The sequence below is a fragment of the Ranitomeya variabilis genome, chromosome 2 (assembly GCF_051348905.1).
Source record: "Ranitomeya variabilis isolate aRanVar5 chromosome 2, aRanVar5.hap1, whole genome shotgun sequence".
Classification (NCBI taxonomy): Eukaryota; Metazoa; Chordata; class Amphibia; order Anura; family Dendrobatidae; genus Ranitomeya; species Ranitomeya variabilis.
The window spans coordinates 338,381,560-338,407,855 of NC_135233.1; the positions used below are offsets into that span (position 1 = coordinate 338,381,560).

A 26,296-nucleotide genomic window follows, 5' to 3' on the forward strand; every position below is an offset into this window, starting at 1 on the left:
CTTGCTATTATGGGCCACTGAAAACATCTACTGTGTTTATTTTAGCAATATTACCTTTTATCATGCTGTAGCAGCACATTTTAGTGCTGGATTCAGCTCTCATGGGGTTAATCGACAACTTCCTTTCTCCTGAGTCATTGTGCTCTAATACTACAAGTTCCATGATGCATTGCACTGCTACTAAGCCTGAACCTAGCACACCCACTCCAAAACACACCCAACCCCTCCCTCCTCTCCCTCCTCTAGCTTCAAAAAGATTTGTGATGTCATTTCTGTCCAACCCACACTCCATTACACACAGATAGAGAGATAGATAGATAGATAGATACATACATACAGATATATCTATGTCTATTTTCATAGATATGTCCATATCCATGTTTCTAAACCCCTTCACCCCCTGGAGCTTTTTGGTTTTTGTTTATCGCTCCCCTTCTTTCCAGAGCCATAATTTTTCCGTCAATATGGCCATGTGAGGGCTTATCTTTTGCGGAACAAGTTCTACTTTTGAACGCCATCATTGGTTTTACCATGTCGTGTAGCAGAAAATGTGAAAAAAAATCAAAGTGCAATGAAATGGCAAAAAAAGTGCAATCCCACACTTGTTTTTTGCTTGGCTTTTTGGCTAGGTTCACTAAATGCTAAGGCTGTGTGCACACGTTGCGGATCTGATTGCAGATCCGCAGCGTTTTTTGCTGCACTGAATTGCATCAAATCCGCAGTGTAGTGTACAACCAATGTAAGTCTATGGGAGCCGCAGACTTGTTGTGCACATGCTGCGGAAAAAGCCGCACCGAAACCGCACCAAGAACTGCATCAAAACCGCACCAAAAACTGTATCAAAACCGCACCAAAACTGCGAAACTGCACCAGGTTTTGATGCAGTTTTTGGTGCAGTTTTGATGCAGTTTTTGGTGCAGTTTTTGGTGCAGTTTTTGCGCAGTTTTAATGCCGTTTTTGGAAATAAGTAAATAAACGGAAAATGTGCATGATTTGAATGGAAACATGCATGAAAAAACGGATTCCAAGGCCGGATTCATCATTTCACAGCTCAGTTTCATACTTTTTTTGCCGGATCCGTCGCTGCGCGTTTTTTCGCCAGACAGAAAAAGCGTTCCTCTGTATGTGTTTTCCATCCGGCTGAAACAGCTTTTTTGACGGATCCGGCAAAAAACGGATGAAATACTATGAGAAAAAGACGGATACGTCGGAAAAAAATGGATCCGTTTTTTTCAAAACTCGCCGGATTGTGCCTCACGGCAAAAACCTGATGTGTGAAAGCACCCAAATATATGGATAGATACATCTATGTATCTATAGATATATCTATAGATAAATATATCTATAGATAGATATATCCATAGATATATAATAGAAAGGCCGATGTTTCTATAAGGCTACTTTCAGACTTGCGTTTTTCGCAATCCGTCTTTTTGGGAAAAAAACGGATCCTGCAAATGTGCTCGCAGGATGCGTTTTTTACCCATAGACGTGTATTAGTGAAGGATCGCGACGGATGGCCACACGTCGCGTCCATCGTGCAACGGATGCGTCGTGTTTTGGCGGACCGTTGGCACATCCATCACGTCTGCCATTTTCTACCGCGCATGCGCGGCCAAAACTCCGCCCCCTCCTCCCCGGACTTCAGAATGGGCAGCGGATGCGTTGAAAAACTGCATCCGCTGCCCACGACGTGCACAAATTTCACAACGTACGTCGGTACGTCGGCCCGATGCATAGCGATGGACCCGTGCCGACGCAAGTGTGAAACAGGGCTTAATGAGCGTTTAATTTAATAAAAAACTGAAAAAAACGGCGTGGGCTCCCGCGCAATTTTCTGCGCCAGAGGGGGAAAGCCGACGGCCGGGGGCCAATATTTGTAACCTGCTATGAATATCAGCCCGCAGCTGTCTGCGTAGCCTTTACTGGCTATTAAAATAGAGGGACCCCCCCCAAAAAAATGACGTGGGGTCCCCCTATATTTTATAGCCAGAAAGGCTACGCAGACAGCTGCGGGCTGATATTAATAGCCTAGAGAGGGGCCATGGATATTGGTCCCCCCCCCCCCCCCCCCCCCGGCTACAAATACCAGTCCGCAGCCACCCCAGAAATGGCGCATCTGTAAGTCTACGTTCACATTAGCGTTCGGCGCCGCAGCGTCGCCGCATGCGTCATGCGCCCCTATATTTAACATGGGGGCGCATGGACATGCATTGTGCTGCGTTTTGCGACGCATGGGTTTTTTTGGCCGCAAGCGTTGGGCGCAGAGGACGCAGCAAGTTGCATTTTTTTTGCGTCCAACTTTCGGCCAAAAAGGACGCATACGTCGCAAAACGCAGCGTTTTAGCGTGCGTTTGTTGCGTTTTTGTTTGCGTTGTGCGTTGCGTCTCCGACGCTGCGGCGCACAACGCAAATGTGAACGTAGCCTTAGATGCGCCAATTCCGGCACTGAGGCTGGTTTCACACTTGCGTTTTTGGACGCTGCGTTTTAGCGCTAAAAAACGCATGCGTTTTTTTCCTATACTTAACATTAAAAACGCATGCGTTTTTTGCATGCGTTTTGACGCGTTTTCGGCAACGCATGCGTTTTTATAGAAAAAAAAACAGAAAAAACACTGAAAAACCACCCACCCCCATCAGGGTGATAAAGGGATCCAAACCCTAACCCTACCCCTAACCTCACCCCTAACCGTTTAATGAACATCGTATGTCAGTGCCACGTATGTCAGTGCCACGTATGTCAGTGCCACGTATGTCAGTGCCACGTATGTCAGTGCCACGTATGTCAGTGCCACGTATGTCAGTGCCACGTATGTCAGTGCCACGTATGTCAGTGCCACGTATGTCAGTGCCACGTATGTCAGTGCCACGTATGTCAGTGCCACGTATGTCAGTGCCACGTATGTCAGTGCCACGTATGTCAGTGCCACGTATGTCAGTGCCACGTATGTCAGTGCCACGTATGTCAGTGCCACGTATGTCAGTGCCACGTATGTCAGTGCCACGTATGTCAGTGCCACGTATGTCAGTGCCACGTATGTCAGTGCCACGTATGTCAGTCACGTTTACGGTTAGGGTTGATGTCACCGCTCTATAGGACCCTCAGTGACACTGACAGGAGGCAATGGCTCCTGCAGTGTATCACTGAGGTTACTAAAGTTCACTGGTCTCCCTTTATGGCAAAAAGCTGCGTGGGAACTTTCTCATACAGCATGCCATAAAGTGAGACTAGGGGACTATTTTCTCACAGGGGCGTAGGAATACATTGTGGGGAATACATTGTGGAAGGATACCTTCCTCCCCTCATTGTGTTCCTGGAGCCCCTGGAGAGTGGTTGCATCAGCAGAGGCTCCTGCTCTCCACGGGAGATCGTCGAGGGACACTCGTTTTAATTGGATTTCTGCGGATCAGGGAGTATATTGTTTGTTTATTATTTTAATATTTTTTACAGATGACAATGGCTTCGGGGATCAAAGTGACAAGTGATGGTGAGTATGTACTCTATGTTATATGTACTGTATGTCGTCGCATGGAGCATGTCGCAGCATGGCGGCGCATGGAGCATGCTGCATGTCGGAGCATGCTGCATGTCGGCGCATGGAGCATGCTGCATGCCGCCGCATGGAGCATGCCGCCGCATGGAGCATGCCGCCGCATGGAGCATGCCGCCGCATGGAGCATGCCGTCGCATGGAGCATGCCGTCGCATGGAGCATGCCGTCGCATGGAGCATGCCGTCGCATGTTCTGTATGTGTGTATGTACTGTATGTGTGTTTTTTTTGTTTTTTTTTTACATTCAACACATTAGCCGGATGATGGGACTACTACTGTCCCATCGTTGGCTAATGTGTCACTGTTACTGTAGCAGGCAGAGCCCGATGGGACTTGTAGTCCTATCGGACAATGCCTGCACACAGAGACACACACACACACACACACACACACACCAAAGACCACCCCACCCCCCGCAGCAGACCCAGCACATACCGGCACCAGCAGCAGAGCCCCGGCCCGCACATACCGGCACCAGCAGCAGAGCCCCGGCCCCCACATACCGGCGCAGAGCCCCGGCGCTGTACCCACATACCGGCGCTGGCACGCAGGGCACCGGCCCCCACCCCCACATGCCGGCGCTGGCACGCAGGGCACCGGCGCCGGCACGAACATACAGACCCCAGCGCCCGCACCTTCATCATCCCTGCCTAGCCCCGCCCGCCCCCAGCACAGCCCCGCAGGCAGCCCCCAGCCCCGCCCACAGCCCGGTCACTCTTGATGAGTGACTGCTGACTGTGCGGCTGGGACACACCTGCTGCTGACGTCACGTCAATTTCCAGAGCCTGGAAATTGACGTGACGTCGGCGGAAATAAGCGGCGGCTGCAGCCTGGGGGTCATGTGACCCGGACTAAGCCGCCGCTACAGCGCCGCTCACAGGCGAAAACGGCAACAAAAGGTATTTGCACAATTCATCAGGGGCCCCGGGGGGGATACATTGGGGGGTTAATTGAAAGTAGTGGACAACCCCTTTAAGGAAAAGTTAGACTTAAGCTGGAGTCACACTAAACGACTTACCAACGATCACGACCAGCGGTACGACCTGGCCGTGATCGTTGGTAAGTCGTTGTGTGGTCCCTGGGGAGCTGTCACACAGACAGCTCTCTCCAGCGACCAACGATCAGGGGAACGACTTCGGCATAGTTGAAACTGTCTTCAACGATGCCGAAGTCCCCCTGCAGCACCCGGGTAACCAGGGTAAACATCGGGTTACTAAGTGCAGGGCCGCGCTTAGTAACCCGATATTTACCCTGGCTACCATTGTAAAAGTAAAAAAAAAACACAAAAAACAGTACATACTCACATTCTGATGTCTGTCACGTCCCCCGGCATCCACAGGGTTAAAACTGCTTTCGGCAGGAGCGCTGCTAATGCACGCGCTGCTGCCGAGAGCTTCCCTGCACTGAAGGTGTCAGCGCCGGTTGTAAAGCAGAGCACAGCGGTGACGTCACCGCTGTTACTGCCGGCGCTGACACATTCAGTGCAGGGAAGCTCTCGGCAGCAGCGCGTGCATTAGCAGCGCTCTTGCCGAAAGCAGTTTAACCCTGTGGACGCCGGCAGGGGACGTGACAGACATCAGAATGTGAGTGGTTTTTTTTGTTGTTTTTTTTTTTTTTACACTTTTACAATGGTAACCAGGGTAAATATCGGGTTACTAAGCGCGGCCCTGCACTTAGTAACCCGATGTTTACCCTGGTTACCTGGGTGCTGCAGGGGGACTTCGGCATCGTTGAAAACAGTTTCAACGATGCCGAAGTCGTTCCCCTGATCGTTGGTCGCTGGAGAGAGCTGTTTGTGTGACAGCTCCCCAGCGACCACACAACGACTTACCAACGATCACGGCCAGGTCGTATCGCTGGTCGTGATCGTTGGTAAGTCGTTTAGTGTGACTCCAGCTTTAAAGATCCCTGAAGAGTGATGTCATCAGCAAGAGACTAGTTGCCAAAACACAATGCAGGTGAGAGACACTTCATTCAAAAGACACAGGTCAAATGAAAGTGATCATTAGAGCTTACACATGCAAACCGTGTCAAAAATAAAAAGTACTTCTACATAGAGTAGTCCATAGGTCTACTGTACACTCGCTTATTTATACATACAACATTAGTAGGGGGGCTAAACTGGTGAAGAACCATAAAACCAGCAAAAAGAGCTGTGGACCAGTTTGTAGCTCTTCATTACGTGATATGGAGATAGGACCCCTCATTAAAGGCTTAGGATCAACTCTCCTAAACGTATCCAAATTTGAACCTTTTTCAGCATCAGTTTATCCAGTGCAAGTTGATGGAGGAACAAGCGATACCGCACCTAAAACTACAAATGCAATGTAGAATAAGTGGTTACTAGTGATACGCGAATGTGCTTGGATAAGGTGTTATCTGAGCATGCTCAGGTGTTAACCGAGTGTCTTCGGTGAGCTCGAATAAATATCCCTGCGGCTGTTCGATAGCTGCAACATATGCAGGGATTGCCTGTTAGGATATCCCATCACGTGTTTCGGCTGTCCAACAGCTAGGAAACATGCAGCCGCAGGGAGTAACATTCGAGAATGCCAAAGTCACTTTGTTAGCACCAGAGTGCGCCAACACTTTATCCGAGCACGGTCGCTCATCACTAGTAGTTACCAGTAACAGCTAAGAAGATCAGAAAGCAAACAGAGATGGGCAGACTAGAAGATTACATAGTGCCATGCCTTCTTCTGGCTAAGGCTCTCAGTGTAACAGATCGTTCCTTTGAGGAATGTTATCAGACGTGAAGAGCATTTCTCATTCACACGAGTGGCAAGTCAACAAATGCTGCACCGAGTAACAGAACACTTCACCAACCATAAAAAAAGATAACCGGGACTCCTGACAACTCACCAACTTTAGCAAATGCTTCCCTTAAATCCTCCAGTTCATCTTTGCAGATCTGAGTCGTGTGTGCCATTGTTGGCGGCTGCAGTTACCTACAAGAGAAAATAAACTCAGTATCTGCTACAAACTAAATATTATTGAATATTACTCCCTTTTTGATGTGTAATAGTCCGCCCTCCTGCTCCCTCCACACCACCCAATCTGAAACGGCACAACTTCACCTACAGAGGAGCAAAAATTAGGCTGACAGGCACATTACTATACATTCCGAACACCAGGTCAGAGACATCTCACATTGTGTGTCCTGTTCCCAGTATCCTTGGCACACAGCAGATTTTGTGGGAGAAGGAAGAAGTCAGCCAGGAATTTGCAGGGAAAATGTGGACACTTCTTGTTATGGTCATAGAAAAGAGACAACTCCAACCAAGTACAATTGCCTGCAGTGGTCATACGACCAGCAGGCTCAAACAGGTGCAGAGACTGTCGGGCAATGTGGGCATTCGTAAGGCGATTATACTGTATTACTAAACTTTCTGGGACAACCTCTTGAATTTCCACTGTGGTGTCGTTGCAGGGAGATTGCACAATCATGGACAACCATTCCTAGCAGCAGATATTTTGCAATAATTTTGCAGTGTTGATCAGCCATTGATTGTGCAATCTTCTTTCATTGGGTGATATTTTTTAGCTTGCTTAAAAAAAAAAAAATAAATCAAATCATTCTCTGCAGCACATTGTCGTGTGTGAACAGGTCTGGTGCTGCCAAGAATGATCTGCTAACTACAATGAACAACCTATTACAGGTCATTCATTGTGCATCGTTTAGCATGTCTGCCTGCGCAAATCAGCTTATAAACCACTGTCAAAGATCTACCAGGCGTCAGTCATGCGAGGCCTCCGGTAGGTTTGTGTAAACCAAGGGCGCATAATCTTGTTTGGATCCAAGAGCCACATTGTGAGCTTGAATCAAGTGTAAAAGCCTCAGTATTACCATCTAATACATGCATCGTGAATTGAAAGTAGGTGATAAATATACAATAGTTGTTTTTTTTGTTTGTTTTTTTTAAGGGCTCACACCTTCCGGGAAGATAGAGGTATCCTTATTAGTGATGAGCCAGTATTTGTTGCTCGGGTTTACCTGAGCACGCTCGGGGGTCCTCCGAGTATTTGTTAGTGTTCGGAGATTTCGTTTTCATCGCCTCAGCTTTATGATTTACAGCTACTAGCCAGGCTGAGGACATGTGGGGGTTGCCTGGTCGCTAGAGAATCCCCACATGTAATCAAGCTGGCTAGTAGCTGTAAATCATTCCGCTGCTGCGATGAAAACAATCTCCGAACACCAATAAATACTCAGAGATCACCTGAGCAACAAGTACACTCGCTCATCACTAATCCTTATGGGTTTAAAGTCAGCTGTATACATTGTAGCATATGCCAGACTTTGAAACAGTTGAACATTTCCCTTCGCTCACAAAATACACCAGAATATAGCTGCTCACATACATGGCCACTCCACCTCATGTACTCACTTCTGTGCTATAGGACTCAGGACTCGCCCATTCTGCCAAAATATAGCTGGCGCTGACCACTGGTCTTCATGACATGGAAAGCACAATGTGACCAGACACTCATCTTTGTGATCAAATGGTTGTACGCCGCACAGAAGGTCATCAGTGGCCCCCTAGACTGCAGGTCATGCACTCCTAATGTAAACAGACCCTTGATGCCAGGTTTACACATAGGCAACAGCAGTTATCACTAGGTTTCCATGCTGGGGAACCCTGTGCTTATTGTCAATAAGAGACATCTAAAGCCGGGGTCACAATATGCAAGATCATGGGCTGCGACATACCAAAAACACTCTGCCGCAAGCGTTATCCAAGTGTCATGCTAATGTGATCCAATCCTCTTGCATGCGAGAATAGAATCACAGGTGAAAAGGAGAGCTTAAAACCTCGATCTTCTCCATTGCATGTCTCCGCATATATCGGATGGCATCCAAATGCAGTCTGATGCTTTTGCTCGCACCCAAAATATGCTGCCAATCGCAGCCTGCAGCAATTTTTTTTTCTCATGCTGATTTGGAACCAAACCGCTACATACTTTCCATACAAATAAAGCTTAAAATGAACGGCGATAATGTAATTAGTAACTTACTCGGGTGCAAGGTCTTCTTATAAAAATGTTCCCTTTAGATTAGCTTCACACCTGGAAAAAAGAAAAAAAAACCAAAAAACATTAAAATCCTGAACAGTTACTTTACGTACATTTTCATTATATAATATATATACAGTACAGACCAAAAGTTTGGACACACCTTCTCATTTAAAGATTTTTCTGTATTTTCATGACACTGAAAATTGTACATTCACACTGAAGGCATCAAAACTATGCATTAACACATGTGGAATTATTTACTTAAAGTGTGAAACAGCTGAAAATGTCTTATATTCTAGGTTCTTTAAAGTAGCCAACTTTTGCTTTGATGACTGCTTTGCACACTCTTTGCATTCTCTTGATGAGCTTCAAGAGGTAGTCACCGGGAATGGTTCTCACTTCACAGGTGTGCCCTGTCAGATTTATTAAGTGGGATTTCTTGCCTTATAAATGGGGTTGGGACCATCAGTTGTGTTGTGCAGAAGTCTGGTGGATACACAGCTGATAGTCCTACTGAATACACTGTTAGAATTTGTATTATGGCAAGAAAAAAGCAGTTAAAGTAATGATGGCCACTCGTTTTTCTTTACTTAAGAAATGAAGGTCAGTCAGTCTGAAAAATTGGGAAAACTTTGAAAGTGTCCCCAAGTGCAGTGGCAAAAACCATCAAGCGCTACAAAGAAACTGGCTCACATGAGGACCGCCCCAGGAAAGGAAGACCAAGAGTCACCTCTGCTTCTGAGGATAAGTTTATCAGAGTCACCAACCTCAGAAATCGCAGGTTAACAGCAGCTCAGATTAGAGACCAGGGTCAATACTACACAGAGTTCTAGCAGCAGACACATCTCTACAACAACTGTAAGGGCTCATTTCCACTGGCGAGGAAAACGGACGAGTGCAATCCGATAAAAAAAAAAAAAAAAAATCGGATTGCACTCGGACCAATGTTATTCAATAGGTGTCTTCATTTGCGATTTTTTTCTGAGCCGAAATCGGACTGAGAAAAAAAATCGCAGCATGCTGCGAGTCTCGGACGAGACTCGCCAATGCAAGTCAATGGGTTCGAGAAATAAAACGTACGGAATACGGACCATCCGTATTCCGTCCGTTTTTTACAGATACATCACCATTCTGTGGCCTAGAACACTGCCCATGGTCCTGTAAATGATTGTCTAAAAATAGTTGCAGAGAAAAAAAAACGGATTGCATACAGATGTCATACGGATGGTGCGATTAAAAATCGCATTGCACTCGCATTACACTCGCATGACAATCGCATGACAATCGCATATGCTACATCCTTTTTTCGGTCCAGATTACGGACAGATTTGTCTCTCGCCAGTGGAAATGAGCCCTTAAGAGGAGACTGTGCAGCAGGCCTTCATGGTAAAATAGCTGCTAGGAAACCACTACTAAGGACAGGCAACAAGCAGAAGAGACTTGTTTGGGCTAAAGAACACAAGGAATGGACATTAGACGAGTGGAAATCTGTGCTTTGGTCTGATGAGTACAAATTTGAGATCTTTGGTTCTAACAACCGTGTCTTTGTGTGATGCAGAAAAGGTGAATGGATGGACTCTACATGCCTGGTTCCCACCGTGAAGCATGGAGGAGGAGGTGTGATGGTGTGGGGGTGCTTTACTGGTGACACTTGGGGATTTATTCAAAATTGAAGGCATACGTTCAGTTCACAGCATGGCTACCACAGCATCTTGCAGTGGCATGCTATTCCATCCGGTTTGCGTTTAGTTGGACCATCATTTCTTTTTCAACAGGACAATGACCCCAAACCCCTCCAGGCCGTGTAAGGGCTATTTGACCAAGAAGGAGAGTAATGGGGTGACCTGACCTCCACAGTCACCAGACCTGAACCCAATCGAGATGGTTTGGGGTGAGCTGGACCGCAGAGTGAAGGCAAAAGGGCCAACAAGTGATAAGCATCTCTGGGAACTCCTTCAAGATTGTTGGAAGACCATTCCCGGAGACTACCTCTTGAAGCTCATCAAGAGAATGCCAAGAGTGTGCAAAGCAGTCAAAGCAAAATGTGGCTACTTTAAAGAACCTAGATTATAAGACATTTTCAGCTGTTTCACACTTTCTTGTTCAGTATATAATTCCACATGTGTTAATTCATAGTTTTGATGCCTTCAGTGTGAATGTACAATTTTCATAGTCATGAAAATACAGAAAAATCTTTAAATGAGAAGGTGTGTCCAAACTTTTGGTTTGTACTGTATATTACACACAATTTCTATTCAAACTAATGCAGTATGTAAAGAAAAATTTCCATCAGTGTAACTGAGCCAATTGAAAAGTGTTGTCCCAATCAGGTCAACTCCTGTTTCATTTTCATAACAGGATATATAGGCATAATACAGAGTGGTCCCTGATTAGGACCTTCCCTCGGAGACTGACCGTTGCATCCAAGTAGGAAGATTTGCTTTAGCAGTAGTATTACATGGGCTGTCAATCATTGGACTGGCTCGATGTAACAGTCAGCTGCATCTTTCCTTGCCAAAAATCAACCATTAGTCAGGGGTCTTCAGGAGACCTAACTGTACAAGTTCTCTTTAAATGGTTATTCTAAACATTTACAGTCACAATCTAGCCAACAGATCTCCAGTGATCCTTAGAAAGGGGCTCAGTGAAACTCAGTTGGATGGAGCAGTGGCCATGCTGTGCACCACCAGTCACTGTACGAGACTACTGGATATTACAGAGTAATGTACTCTACAGGCCCATAGACCATGAATGGGCAATGCTGGGGCACCTTACAGCTCCGTTACAGATCGGCGAGGGTCCCAGTGGTTGGTCCTTCACCAATCAGGATCTTATCTAGGCTGCAGATGGGAGATATTCCTAAAATTGAAAATTAACCCTCACTATCCTGGACATCAGTTGCACCTATGTAAGAACCAAAAAAGCATTTCACTCAACTTGTAGTCAATCACTCAAATCCAGAGCACCAAACAAGTGGGTGGAAAAATGAGCCGACAAAAGTTAGCATAACAAAATAATAACTGCCCACCCACACAAATACAGATTTACCAAAGGAAGGATCAGCACTGTTGATCTGCCAAACCATATAGATGCAACCAAGCAAAACCTCGGATGTCTATTTCAGGCACTGGACACTAATTACCCAGTACGTCCCATTTTAGCTCTTGCTACACAAAGTAACTTTCAATTTTACGCCCTGATTACAGCCATACCCGGCAAGGGCAGATCAGTAGATTTTAAGAATTCAACAATCTACAATACCAGCCCGGCTCTCCCAACTTCTGGTAACATGTATCGTCAAGTTCAGACTTACATAATCTACATTCCACCGAACGAGAAAGAACTGTATGTAAAAGCCACACGCCCCTAGAGCCTTTTTATCATGTTACAAGTGTCTATAGCCAAATTACATGACCTTTAAAAAAAAATAAAAAAATAGAATGTATAAGCGTTAGTATAAAACTTCCCCAATTTCTCTTCTCATATTTCTTTGGCATGGAGATCACTTCCATAGTAACAACCTACATGTGTGGTGCATAAATTGTATTAATGAAAGACAAGGCATTAGAAATGACCACATGATAATCCACATGTACTCTAGGTGGTATAAATACAACTCTTCCCCTTTAAGGTTGCCCATAAAAACCCCTTTTTGCCAAAAACTATTCCTCTCACCCAAAATACACAAACTATTGGTTTATCCTTCTTTCGTTTATATCCAACGCATTCTATGCCAATTGGCATTCTGAGGGCTACAAGCACTTTTTGTTTTACTAAACTGCAGTCTTGACGGTCATGGTCTAGCTGTAATCACACGATAATTATTGGCCAATTATGGCCCAAGCTGAATTACCTTTTGCACCTTCTAATAGAAGTCAGCTTGGTCCCAACTGGTGAACAGATTACTGCAGTAATTTTACAGCTCCATTCTCCCCTCTCCTCCATCCTCTCACTTCCACCATCCTGCCCTCCACCATCCTGCCCAGCATAGAAACTGACATGACATACCCATTAGTATCGCACTCTGATTCATTATTAACTCATTTTTATTTCTGTATAGTGCAGCAATAAGATTTTATATTTTGTGCAAATATATATATATATAAAAAAAAAAAAATGCAAGTGTGAATTGATTTCAAAAGTCCAGTATTTTAATTTTTTATTTTTAAAACTTCAGTGCTGGGTACTAAAAAGTCAAATAAATTCCATTTTATTGCACTCTTAAGTGTCACAATCACACATATACTAGAAGTATACTTGCAGCCCAAGGCTACTTTCACACTAGCGTCACACGACGAATTGCGTCGTTGCGACGTACCGACGCAAGCAGTGAAAGCGCCACACAACGGGGGCAGGGGATGCTGTTTTTCAACGCATCCGCTGCCCCATTGTGATGTGCAGGGAGGCGGGGGCGGAGTTCCGGCCTCGCATGTGCGGTCGGAAGACGGTCACGACGCACCAAAAAACGTTACATGTAACTTTTTTTGTTGGTGACGGTCCGACGCACGACGGTTGCGATGTGTCGCACTGCGTCGCTAATGCATGTCTATGGTGAAAAACACGCATCCTGCAAGCACTTTTGCAGGATGCGGTTTTTCTACAAAATGACGCATAGCAACGTGCAGTGCACGACGCTAGTGTGAAAGAAGCCTAAGGCGGCACTCACACACGTCGCATTCCGAGCACGGACTTCTCTTGGTCTCTTGACTTTAACTTGACATATCTGAGTGACGTTCAGAGGTCAGGAGACCTGCAGCCGATTCATGAATCGCTGTCCGTGCTCAGATAGTCACACACTGATGTGCGAACACAACATGAAAAGCATTTGGCCTGTTAGACATTCTGAGCTTATAATCAACTAAGGATCTTACGGATGACCAAAAATAAAAGGCATAGTCTTTTGACAGATGCTCTTTACTATTTTTTTTTCCCCCATTTGAGAGGCTATCACTTTAGAGTCAGACATTCCCGAGACATAAAAGACACAATATAAAACCAGTGTCAAAAAAGCAAATAGAGCAATTACAAGGAGAAACCGTATAGAGTGCACGCTGCCACAATCAGTATGATAAATTTACCGTACTTCCTTTCTGCTGCCCTATTATGCCCCTTATTTGCCCCTTTAATGCTGAGTAATCACACAAGAATACCTGAGTGTGAGACAGGAGCGGCTGCTTCCCCACCTTCACCAGCAGGAATGAAGCAAATGACATATTTCGCAAAAACACACGTTTAGCACAGGGTGTGTCCTACGTGACATCAGTACACTGAACAAACTAGAAATACAGAAAATAGTGTGAAGCTGAATGTCTGTAAGACAGGAAGGAATATAATGCACTGTTAAATAAGGTTATCCAAGAAACCCAACCCGATTCCCCCAGTCCTGTCAAATAATACCTTTATTTAGGGCTATTTAAAGGGAATCTGTCAGCACCATGATGTAAAAGCAGACAACCCGATTCCAACGATGTGTCACTTTCTGGGCTGTGTTTTGTGGTTTCAATACAGTGATTTCATCAGCAGGAGATTATTATTACAGGACTAGGTGGGAAACATTTTAAGTTATCTCCTGAACTAATATAGACTCTCACGCACCCCTTTCAAATTTTGTGTGGGACGATGCAAGGGGAAAAAAAAAAAAAAAAAAAAAGTCATCCTACAATAATTCTAACCAGAATTAGAAGTGTTCGTTCAAGATGATTTTTGATGCATTTGAGAGCATATTGTGGAAAAATGGGAAACGTTTTAAGTTATCTCCTGAACTCCTGACTAAGTATCTCGTGCCTCCTAGTCCAACCACACCCCTACCAATTATTAGCAGCTGTCAATATACAGGGCACACAAAGTTACCAATTAGTGGTGTGGTTGGGGTTATACACAACTGCGGTACCCAGTAAGCCAAGTGATACATTGCTGTTATCAGGGTCTCTGACCAGACGTCATGCTGCTGTCGGACTACATCGCAACAACCTGCTGGCAGATTCCCTTTAAAACGAGGTTGTGCACTTCAGAACAGGATCTGGGCATTCTGACCCTGTAGAGGTCGGTCCTCAATGCAGGACCTTGTGAATGGCTGCAGACAGCATCTCTTTCTGGAGGACCCGGCTCGTCAGTAATATTTCATTTCTCCTACATGACATCTCCAAATTAATGGTCCTCAAGAGTCTGCCCTTCTGTTTACACTGGTGGAAACAGGACCAGTTTTGGACCAATTTTGCCAAACACTGGATTTTACAGCCATACGACACAACCAATATTTCTAGATTATGTCACAGATTACCGAATTAAATAAAAATGTATTGGGCACGTACATTGGAGATAGCAATTCTCAATTTGGGATTAATAAAAACCTCCTACTTGTTCCAAAGGGGTATGAAGCCCTTATCAGTACTCACCACAGGTCTGTTAGCAGATGAGTAAAGGTGAGCCTACATTTTAGGCTAAAACACATACAAAAGGTGTGTCTGTTTATAGGACATTAGTACTAAGCGTCCCATAAACTTAGTGATCGGAAGGTTGTACTCGAGTTTCTGAAGAACAAGCTCCGTGGCCTTATGACTTCTGCTCTAAGAAGCTTTGATGCATCTTATAATGACTCACCATTTACTTTAATCCTAAACACTACTACTCCAAGCCATAATATCTCGGTGCTCGTAGACTGTAGAGGTAATACAGCATCGGAAAGAAGGCTTAGAAAAATGTACACTAGCTGACGAGGTTAGAGTATGTATACTTCAGATTCTTTCAGAATTCTGCACAAGAAGCCACACTTAGCAGAAAAAATGCTGGGGAGTTACAATCAGTAAAAATGTATGGACCCCAAATGGAGCACCCTAAATATTAATGGGAGTGTTCCAGAAAATTTCATCAGCGATAAGGGATAGTTCTAAAATAAAGTTACTTGCCACTTGAATCAAACTCTGGATGTGATGAGCAAATGTGCTCAAATAAGGTGTTATCTGAGCATGCTCGCGTGCAAAGCAAGTGACTTCGGCGTGCTCGAAAAATAAGTTCGAGCCCCTGCGGCTGCATGTGTCACAGCTGTTCAACAGTGGCAGCACATGCAGGGATTGCCGGTTTGTTAGACCATCCTTGTATGTGTTGCGGCTGTTCAACAGCCATGAGACATGCAGGTAAGGGGACTAACGTATTTTTTGAGCACACCAAGACACTTGATTAGCACATGAGCATGCTCAGATAACACCATATCCAAGCACGTTCGCTCATCGCTAATGATGAAATCTCAATCAGTCTCCTATCTGGCACAGGTAATAACTGGCTTTTAGCAAGCAAGTTTGGATGTATTTATTTTTGTTGCTTTTAGTTTTTTTTAAAGACGTCATTGCAGTCCCCATTGTGGCTCACACTCAACATTACCCATCAGTATTTCTTTGTTGTGTGGAAGAAAACCAGAGTGCCTTGAGTAACCCACACAAACAGGGAGAACATTCAAATTCCATGCTGATGTCCTTGGTGGGATTTGAACCCTGGACCCCAGCGCTGCAAAGCAACAGTGCTAACCACCAAGTCAACACGCTTCCTACATACAGCATGATAGCCGAGGTCAGTAATTGCCTGAAGGGGTCAAGTGTTGATGAACAAGACCAGGAGTGCCAACACCCAATCCAACAGCAAGATGAGCATTGCTGCTCATACACGTGCTCAGCCGCCAGGTGGGAGATAAATGGGATGAAATCACTTCTTGTCCTGCAAGAGACCACAAGAGAGGTGGAACTGAAGCAGGGGAGGAATTAAGTAACAATTATTCCTTTATTCTAAATTTTATAGAGTGATTGCTACTCTCTTCCAAATGTTAAACTTTATTTCAAAGCTAAATAGTTAACTGCAATTATTGGTTGTCACTGATCTGTTACTACTGTGCAAAAAAAAACCCAAAAACCTCAACCAATGTAATTATTATTACACCTGTATTTTGACCTACATTATACAGTAATTGCCAGGGGGTTCCTGAAAAGTTTAAGGGTACTGTCACACAGTACCATTTTGATCGCTACGACGGTACGATTCGTGACGTTGTAGCGATATCGTTACGATATCGCAGTGTCTGACACGCAGCAGCGATCAGGGATCCTGCTGAGAATCGTACGTCGTAGCAGATCGTGTGGAACTTTCTTTCGTCGTTTGATCACCCGCTGACATCGCTGGATCGTTGTGTGTGACAGCGATCCAGCGATGTGTTCGCTTGTAACCAGGGTAAACATCGGGTAACTAAGCGCAGGGCCGCGCTTAGTAACCCGATGTTTACCGTGGTTACCAGCGTAAACGTAAAAAAACAAACAGTACATACTTACATTCCGGTGTCTGTCCTCCAGCGTCTCAGCTTCTCTCCACTGTGTGAGCGTCTGCCAGCCGGAAAGCGAGCACAGCGGTGACGTCTGACGTCACCGCTGTGCTTGCCGGCTATGGCGCTTTTACACAGTGGAGAGAAGGAGAACGCCGGGGACAGACACCGGAATGTAAGTATGTACTGTTTGTTTTTTTTACGTTTACGCTGGTAACCACGGTAAACATCGGGTTACTAAGCGCGGCCCTGCGCTTAGTTACCCGATGTTTACCCTGGTTACCGGGGACTTCGGCATCGCTCCAGCGCCGTGATTGCAACGTGTGACCGCAGTCTACGACGCTGGAGCGATATTCATACGATCGCTGCGACGTCACGGATCGTGCCGTCGTAGCGATCAAAATGGTACTGTGTGACAGTACCCTAAGTCACCTATTTGCAAATCTAATCCCTGGAGGTGTCAAAGCTAAGCCTTGAGAATCTGACTTACAAATGTGGTGTAAAGTCATTAGCAGATCGCTGGCAGCAGAATTTACATGACGACACTATCTCCCAGTCGTTAATACAAGGCTATGTAACAAGCAAAGAAGACAGCAATCACAGCCCCTGGCAAGAAGCTGAGGGATTATCGCATATCTCCAAATGATCAGATCATTCAAAGTTAAGTGCCAGGAGTGTGGTCAGTGGAAAATGGGGCGTTATGCCCAGTAAAAGTGCTCATGACAGCTTGTTCCCTTATCTAGATTAGAAGGTACAAATGTAGTAATGTATTCAGAGGCTAATGGCTGCATGGACAGGATAGGGCAGTCAATCACCGATGCAATAGGCTAAAAAAAATATATATATATAAAAAAAAAAAATACAAGAAAAAAAAATTTAAGGATTCAAATAAGATTTGGCAGCAATTTTAAGAGCCACATCTAGAAAGCAGATCTGAAGCAATGTTGCGCTGTACTTATGTCTTGTCCTAAATACTTATGTAAAAGCATTGCACCATATAAAGGGATTGCCTCGTGTGCTTTTCTTCAGGAGTGCCCAATAGGAACAGGAAGCCAAGAGTCAGTGCTCTCCGGGTCAGACATGGATGCAAAGCTGGTCTGATTTTTCCTGCTCTACAATGCTGCTAGAAAAAAAAAAAAAAAAAAAAAAAAAAAAAAAAAAAACACACACACATACACACATCTCATTTGCAACATGGAAGAAGTGGAGGGGCACAGAAGCAGGTTGGATCCAGCCAGCTTCAGTGCAGGGCTTGTAAGCTGTATTATAACCCGCCTACAAGTGTGCGCTCCGTGCAGAGGAGACCGGCTGGCTGTTCTGCCATCTCTCTTTGGCACAAGCCGTAAACTATAAAATTAAAAATTCCTTTTGAATTTCAGAACAAAAAGAAAGGATTTTTATAAAAGCAGTAAAATCACAAAGTATGTTTTTTTACAAGACCATAAAAGCTAACAAATACTTTTTTTTTTGCATGCACCCAACGCAAAAGGCAGGTACACAGGTCTGTGGACAAAGCTACATTGGGGCTAATGTAGCAACGATTTCAAGGAACAGTTTTTTGCAGCATGAGCTGTAGCTGGATACAGCTGTAGTTACTGATAATCTTCCCTGTTCTGTACTATAGACGTAGAGGAAGAGAGCATTAAAAATAGAGCAGGAAACGCGAGGGGTTCACCATCTCTGCGGTGATCCAGACAGGAGATACATTGTCCAGTAGAAAGAAAGCCACAGATTCCTGGAGCGTAAGCTACATGACACATCCCCCATCATTCCTCATTCATAGATTTAGGAGCTTCCAGGGGCTTTAGCATTCATTCAATTCATATGTGCGTACAATGTAGTGAATCTGGTAAATGACTACCTGTACACTAAAACCACACTATATGCAACGCCTCCCAATGCCAACCAGAAAACTTTCTATTATGTCCATAAACTTTTCTAATATAGTTTTGCTGATCATGGAGTCTAAAACATCTCAGTTGGGCACTTTGCATTTATACCGTTGGGATGTATGTAGGGGGATGTATGTAGAATGTTCGGATAACACCTTCTCCGAGCATGTTCGCTCATCACTAGTCACAGGTAAATCAAGTGTAACCGCTTACTAATGTGCCATGGGTAACGCATGTGTAACAATCACTTTCATGTGTCTTCCAACTAAGCCATGGCCACTCACAATTCTCCTTCAAAGTACACAGAAAGTCCATCCTTCATTTAAAAGGTAAAATGGGGTTGTCCGAGTAGGAATTGTCCCTATGTTTTCCCCTCTGCTGTTCCACCACTATCAGCACTGGTTCTCCCGGGGCTCTTGTGATTCTGGCCACAGGGTTTGCTTGACAATCAGTGCTGGCTTCATTCTCCCATCCTTCGGGAACAAAAATCAAGACATCAGGAAGAAGTGAGAGTTGCGGCTGCCCTCTCACTTCACATGAGCCCCTGGAGAGCCAGTACAGATATTGCTGAAGTGTCACTAGCAACAGAGGAGAGTATAGATATTACTGGGAGAAAATGGATTCAGAAGGGATCAACCAAGTAGTGGATACGGATGGTTCACTAAACCTCTAGTGATAATCTCCTGCTGATAAATCAGTGATGTTAAGAAAACTACATGAAGAGGAGTAAGGCTATGTGCACACGTAGGAAATGTGGTGCACAAAATCCGCATCTCCTGGCAGAATCCGCAGTTGCGGATTTGCTGCAGTTTTTATGTGGATTTGCCGCGGATTTTCTGCAGTTTTTGCCACTGCGGATTTCTATCATGGAGGGGTGCAGAAACGCTGCAGACCCGCACAAAAGTAGTGACATGCACTTCTTTCAAATCCGCAGCAATTCCGCTCTACTTTTTTTTTTTACCCATTGATTTACATTGTACTGTAAATCACAGTGCGGATCTGCAGCGTTTCTGCATGGAAAAATCCGCTGCGGATCCGCAGCAAATCCACATCGCCTAAGTGAAATCTCTGGATCTGTGTCTACAGTATACTGCTCTCAGATCAGATGGCAAAAACATGGCGATAAATTCTCTTTAAGATACACATTTGATTGGAAATGACTGCATGATTACATAATTATTTCTTGACCGAAAAAAAAATTTAACAGGGGCCTTATACTACAAGTCTGCAGTCACTTAGACTGCAGACTTGTGAATTCCCACATCGCGTGCATGGCGCCAGGAGCGGGCTGTCATGTGACCGCACGTTTGCGATTTGCATATTCATGGCCAAATACCGACTGTCCGGCCTCGCTGAATACACATGAATTGAGCGAGACCGCTCCCATCTAATTGGCACAGTATGCAAATCACATACTTGTGGTCATGCGCCTGCTGCCCTGGAGAATCCTCCCAGCATGCACTGGCTCTTGGCCGAACAACCCCTTTAAACACTGTAGCCATTGCATAAAGTGGAGGCTCTGTAAAAGCACAAAGTATGTTTGCAACTTCGAAAACAAAACAGAAACAATGTAACAATATATGTCACAATGTTACGCACGCCGTTTGACACATTTATACATTACATAGGTAGATTCTCATTCTTTATGCCATCTTTGTTGCTTTCCATGCACTTTGCATTGCAGGCAGGGTGTGGCGACTAACCTGTGAGCATCCAACAGTGCAGTCCTCCCACACAAGAGATGTCATCCAGAGCACGCTGGACCAATGGAGGACTCTCCTCACAAAGGCATGTGCAAAGCAAACACCAGCATGAAAAGCCACGAAAACAATGACCCTCGGCAGCGCACAATTAAAAAAAAAAAAAAGCCTTGGCTGACGTCCCTGCTGCCCTCCAGCTCGTGCAATGGTCGGGGGGGAAAACCAGTTCATGCTAGAAAAGCAGCAGATGATTCAGTTCCAGCTCAAAGTGTGCAGCTGTCCTCGAGTCCCAATATCACCGTAATCGTACACCCTGTCTAGACTGATATCAATACTCTACACTTGTAAGGCAATGGCTTAAATGACATTTCAAAAGGAACTTCATTTTCACAAATAAAATTATGTCCACCATGAGAGCAAATAGTCCTTTAAAGCCAGGGGCCATAATGAAAACCAATCACCGGCCTGCAAGAGGATCTGCAGCAGCTCTGGAGAAGCATGATGACCAGCAGCTACCGACATGGCACATATGGAAATGGTTATCTGTTACCCAGGAAGACATTAGTACTATTCATCATTGCAAGCGAGGCAAGCAGACACCCCACATGGCACAACCATCTCACAATTGCTTAATTGCACAAGCTGCCACATGAAAGAACAGTTACGGTACATTGTTCATTAATTCCTTACACAATGTGGCACATCGAACGCTGCATTGAAGTAAAACAAAAACACAGACACCAACAACCACTTCATCAAAACGCAATCTGGTTTTGAAGAGACCAAGTTTACTGTAAAAACGCACAACCTTTCCCAGGTTTAGGGTATGTGCACGCGATGCGGATTTTGCTGCGGATCTGCAGCATTTCTGCAGCTGCGGGTCCACAGCAGTTTCCCATGCATTTACAGTTCAATGTAAACCTATGGGAAACCAAAAACGCTGTGCACATGCTGCGGAAAAAAAACACACAAACGCAGCGGTTTACATTCCGCAGCACGTCACTTCTTTCTGCGGATCCCGCAGCGGTTTTACAGCTGCCCCTATGGAAAACCGCAGTTGTAAAACCGCAGTGAAAACCGCAATAAATCTGCAGCAAAAACGCAGCGTTTTTGTCCTGCAAATTTATCAAAACTGCTGCGGAAAAATCCGCAGTGGCCAGGAATATGTGTGCACATACCCTAAAGCAACTCCTGAAAACCATGAGACCCCCCCTGGACTGCCAGGAGAGCAGGCCCATCTACCTTCTGAACAGATTCTTATGGACCATTCTTCACCATTGGAAAACTCCACTTATTTTTGTTATGCTTCCTTATAAAGCACCATCATATTTCACAGTCCACAGCTCTTTGCAGATATTGTCATCCCTGTCCCCATTAGGGCTCACAATCTAATTCCCCATCTAGAGGTCTTTGGCGTGAGGGAGGAAACCCACGGTATAACAGGGAGAACGAACAAACTCCGTGAAGACAATTCCGATCATATCTAGAAGAATAGTTTCAGGCTATGTGCACATGTTCAGGTTTTTGCATTTTTTGCGATAAAAACGCTATAAAAACTGATTAAAAATGCATACATTATGCATCCTATCATTTAGAATGCATTCTGCATGTTTTGTGCACATGGTGCGTTTTTTTCCCGCGAAAAAAACGCATTGCGGTAAAAAAAGCAGCATGTTCATTAATTTTGCGGATTTTCCGCGTTTTTCCCGCAATTCTATGCATTTGGGAAAAAAAATGCACAAAAACGTGGTAAAAATCGCATGCGGATTTCTGGCAGAAATGTACGGTTTTTGTCAGGAAAATTTCTGCCAAAAATCCTGATGTATGCACATAGCCTAAATGTGCGTGTTCTCCATTTCCACCCTTGCTGTTGTGCGGCATTACACTGATGTAAATGGGAGAGGATAAGCAGAGCCACCTTATTATGTTATCCAACCCGTCTGACGACTAGAGACGGCACACCTTGGTTACAGACAGTTTTATTTTTAAACACAAAGTCTTTATTTTTTTGGTTGATGTTCAGCAACAACAGGGGAGGATGGGAATGAGCGTGTGTTTATTGTAGCATCACCTTATTCCGTAGGCTGATCAATGGGTAATACTCTCCATTTACTGACTTACAGGCGGATTCTGCTTCCACTTCTTCTCTGGAAGATACAGTCATCTTCATATTGTCTTTCTGGCTGCCAAGATTGCTCGTAATTTTATTCTTGTGTCATAGACAGAGAAGTCTATGGCTAATCTGCCAACCAAAGATTATATCTGACTCAATAGTTGTTAACGATATCCTCCTGCACCAGCGAGAACTGGCTGTACTCCTGTATTAGCAGTACCCGATAAAGAAAAAGATATTGAAAAAAAATGATTGAATTCCTCCTTTACATCGAATATTAATGCTGAACTCATAACGGTCTTTGCCAAGCACTCGCCGTATGTATTTTCAATGGAAGTGATGAAGCCTCAGCCAGAGATATCTGGCAGCTGCTTATTTCCCCTGACAACAAATGGATGGGTCGGCTGATACCACTGAAATCAATGGGCTTAGACAGCTTAAATTTTCTGCCTTATGGCTGATCAAACGCGCCAATTTAGAGACCATTTTTAAAGGGTACAAAAACGCTGCACTTTACATTACGCACATGCTGCTTATTTTTTCCGTGCAATATGAATCAGTGTTTTTATTTTTTAATCTGTAGCAAGTCAATTTTTTTTTTTTTTTTCTTCACTTACTCGAATAAATGGGGGGGGGGGGGGGGGAATGTATAAAAAAACATAACAAATAAAAGCACAAAGATGTGTATTTTTCATTTTTCATAAAGTGCTTCCTGATAACACTTGTTGCTGTTGCAGAAAAATCTGCTCCAAAATACTCAACATGTGCACAAACCCTCATGGGTGGGGTGTTCAAGTGACGTTCACTTTGCAAGAAGAAAAATAAAGAAAGAAAAGATCGATTAGTGTTACTGTTTTTAAACAGGACCAATCCTTTGTTCCCAAAGAAAATAGAGGACTGCTGAAAGAGTGTGCGAGTGTAAGGAAAGTGTTAGGAAAAGTAAGTCAGCCGTTATAGCAAGACCTACGCTGGCGGCTATTTGATGTATATGGCTCAGTTTACTAAGGAAAGTATAAATGAAAACAATTCGAAGAAGTTCAACGTGCAGAGTAGACACTATTTGGCCTCACACCATCTTCATAAATATGCACACTCTGACAAACTTCCACATTAAACTTATGATCGTATTACATAATCCTATTCCAGCCCAAGCTTTCTAGGTTAATTGGTAAAAGATATGGTAATTTGTCTCCACAAAACCAAATGCGGCAATTAGACATTGGTGCCACAAACAGTCTAAAGTCAGACATAACAATAAGCCATAAATAAGGCCTGAGATGAATGGTAGGTTTACCAGCAGACCGGAACAGAAAGGCCAAGAATACACCTTGTTATTTCTAAGAAGCCATTTATTTCTTGCCCGATCTAACATTTAGCTATATTGAGGCACCTTATTCCGGTAGGCACATTTAATTTCACACTAGAACGAGTAATTATGGACGTACCTGGTTTGGAAAAGCCAGAATAGTTGACGTTTTGACCTCATATTTCACAGTATTATAAAAGTGGTCTAATTACACAGCATCTTCCCCTCTATATAAATTCTGACCTCTATGCAGAGAGGACGAGCATGCACACCTCTGCTCCATTCATGACGGGCTCTGTAGAGCCTCATTCTCAGAGGTCGATAGATCGATATCATGGTCCCAAGATTTGGATATGCAGGATAAAATCGTGGCATTGTCTTCCTGCACATGTCCAACGACCACCTCAGTAGTCTAACCACTGGACCAGAGCCCAGCAAACCTCTCTGCCAGTATTCCCGATGCCCCTTAAGATTTGTAGGCCTGGTCAGACATCATCGTTGCAGCATAATGAGTACATAATCAGAGGTGCAGGGTCCTGAAAATCTTTTTTGCACATCTAATACCTGAGGCCAGGTTCACATGTTTTTGGACACAAATAACGCTAGGTTCACGATAGTCAATTACATCTTGCTGCCAGTCTCAACTAGGCACATGTGGCCAAAAATTACGTCCGACATGACACCGGATGCCGACTCATTGGCCTAGTCAGCACATACACCAGAATTCCGCTTCAGACGCAAGCCATAACGGATCCACTGAACATATTCTAGAACACCAAACATGACATTCGTGGCAGATTCGAGGTATCTATCCAAAGCCCTGAAAAATAGGATTTGGGCCATTGACTATAATGAACCAAACGGACTTGCACCAAGTTCTGACGTACTTTTCAGAAGTGTCGGTCTTTTTGAAATGTGCAAAAAAAAAAAAAAAATTAGACCATGCTTTGGTGCCCGCCTCAGAAAAATACTCTGAAAAAAAAAAAAAAAAAAAAAAGTCAAGGAACAAAGTGACTCCGCCTGCTCCGTGAAAGTCAAGGGCCACATCACAAGTTCCACCTAAATCTAGTTTTTCAGGGCTTCATACAAGAGTGCTGATGGATCATGGAAATTCCGATCCCTCAAAATGAACGATCCCCAAAAAATATTTATGTAAATTCCTAACTGTTCCAACAGACTCGGTACAAAGGTATTCTAAAGCCTGACGGAGCCTGTATGGCCGTGCACGCAAGATATACGGAATGTTACAAGTATTCGCACAGGCTCTGCGCATAGTGATCCACGGAGTGTATGCCAAAGCTAGGAAGTGAAACTATTAGGCAGGAAACATATGGAGTTTTAGATGCCGCTGTCTGAGCCAAAGACAAGGTCCTTCCATTATACTTCTGGCTGAAAAGCGGCATGTGTACTTCCAAGCTTTAGGTATGGGCACACAATGTGATTGCGTTGCATTTTTTTAGCTGCAATTTTCCAAAATACCCATGAAAACACTTTTGCCATGATTTAAAAAAATTAAAAAAATAATGTCCTGTTTACAGCAAGTTTGCTGGAGTATCCGAAAATCAAGCCAGAAAACAGCTCACCGACTATTACCTAGATAGGTATGTTCACACAACTTTTGGGACTTAAATTTTGGAGCAAATTCTGTTCTAAACTCCATGGGGGGGCTTGGTGGTAAGCTTAAAATAAATATTTGAATAAAGTTAATATTGATTTCAAAGCAAAAAAAAAAAAAAAAAAAAAAAAAAACACACTTATTGTTGACATTACGCTGGGTGATTTCTCCTTTGTTTCGGGGGTGGAAAAAAAAAAAGTCAATTATTGAGATACTCCTGCCTGTAAAGATTAGCCAATTAATATAATAGTATATTATATTATTATTATTATAATAATATAATAGAGGTAATGCTTGTCATGCAAAATAAGTTAAGTGTTAAAAAAAAAAAAATAATAATGCTAAAACACCAAGGTTACTTACTGGTAGCCGGTTTTTCCGGAACCCATGACGGCACACCTGAGAGGGGATCCGCCCAGCCAGGACAGGAAACCCTATTGAAAATAAAAGGGCAGTACCCCTCTGTCGCTTCAGTTGGTTTTCAGAGCATGAGAGGCCCCCCTGGTTAGTACACATGGCAATCCAACACCACATTATATTAACTAAAAACACCCAAAACAATAGTGCACACCGAAGGGGTGATAAAGGGGGGGATATATGGGTGCCGTCATGGGTTCCGGAAAAACCGGCTACCAGTAAGTAACCTTGGTGTTTTCCTTTCCCCCATGATGGCACACCTGAGAGACTTTTGTAGAAAGAAAAACCCTTAGGGAGGGACCACCGCTTGGAGTACCCTTCTACCAAAGGTTAGGTCAGCAGAGGAGGAAAGGTCTAGCCGGTAGTTTGAAAAAAGTTGAGGGTGA

At 44.2% G+C, this 26,296-nt stretch overlaps 1 protein-coding gene across 3 annotated transcripts in view; it reads right to left on the reverse strand.

The window, feature by feature from the left end:
- The window catches only part of PLS3 (plastin 3), a 120,972-nt gene that overhangs the window by 60,599 nt on the left and 34,077 nt on the right, over window positions 1-26,296 (reverse strand). For 2 of the 3 annotated variants that reach the window (XM_077285377.1, XM_077285379.1), the window contains exons 2-3: window positions 8,566-8,616; window positions 6,415-6,500 (exon numbers count right to left, since the gene is read on the reverse strand). In XM_077285377.1, coding sequence (XP_077141492.1) covers window positions 6,415-6,481 — 67 coding nt within the window. In that variant the 5' untranslated portion in view covers window positions 6,482-6,500; window positions 8,566-8,616. Of the gene's footprint in view, window positions 1-6,414; window positions 6,501-8,565; window positions 8,617-13,715; window positions 13,791-26,296 lie in introns of those variants that run through there. The other variant, XM_077285378.1, reaches the window with a different exon arrangement.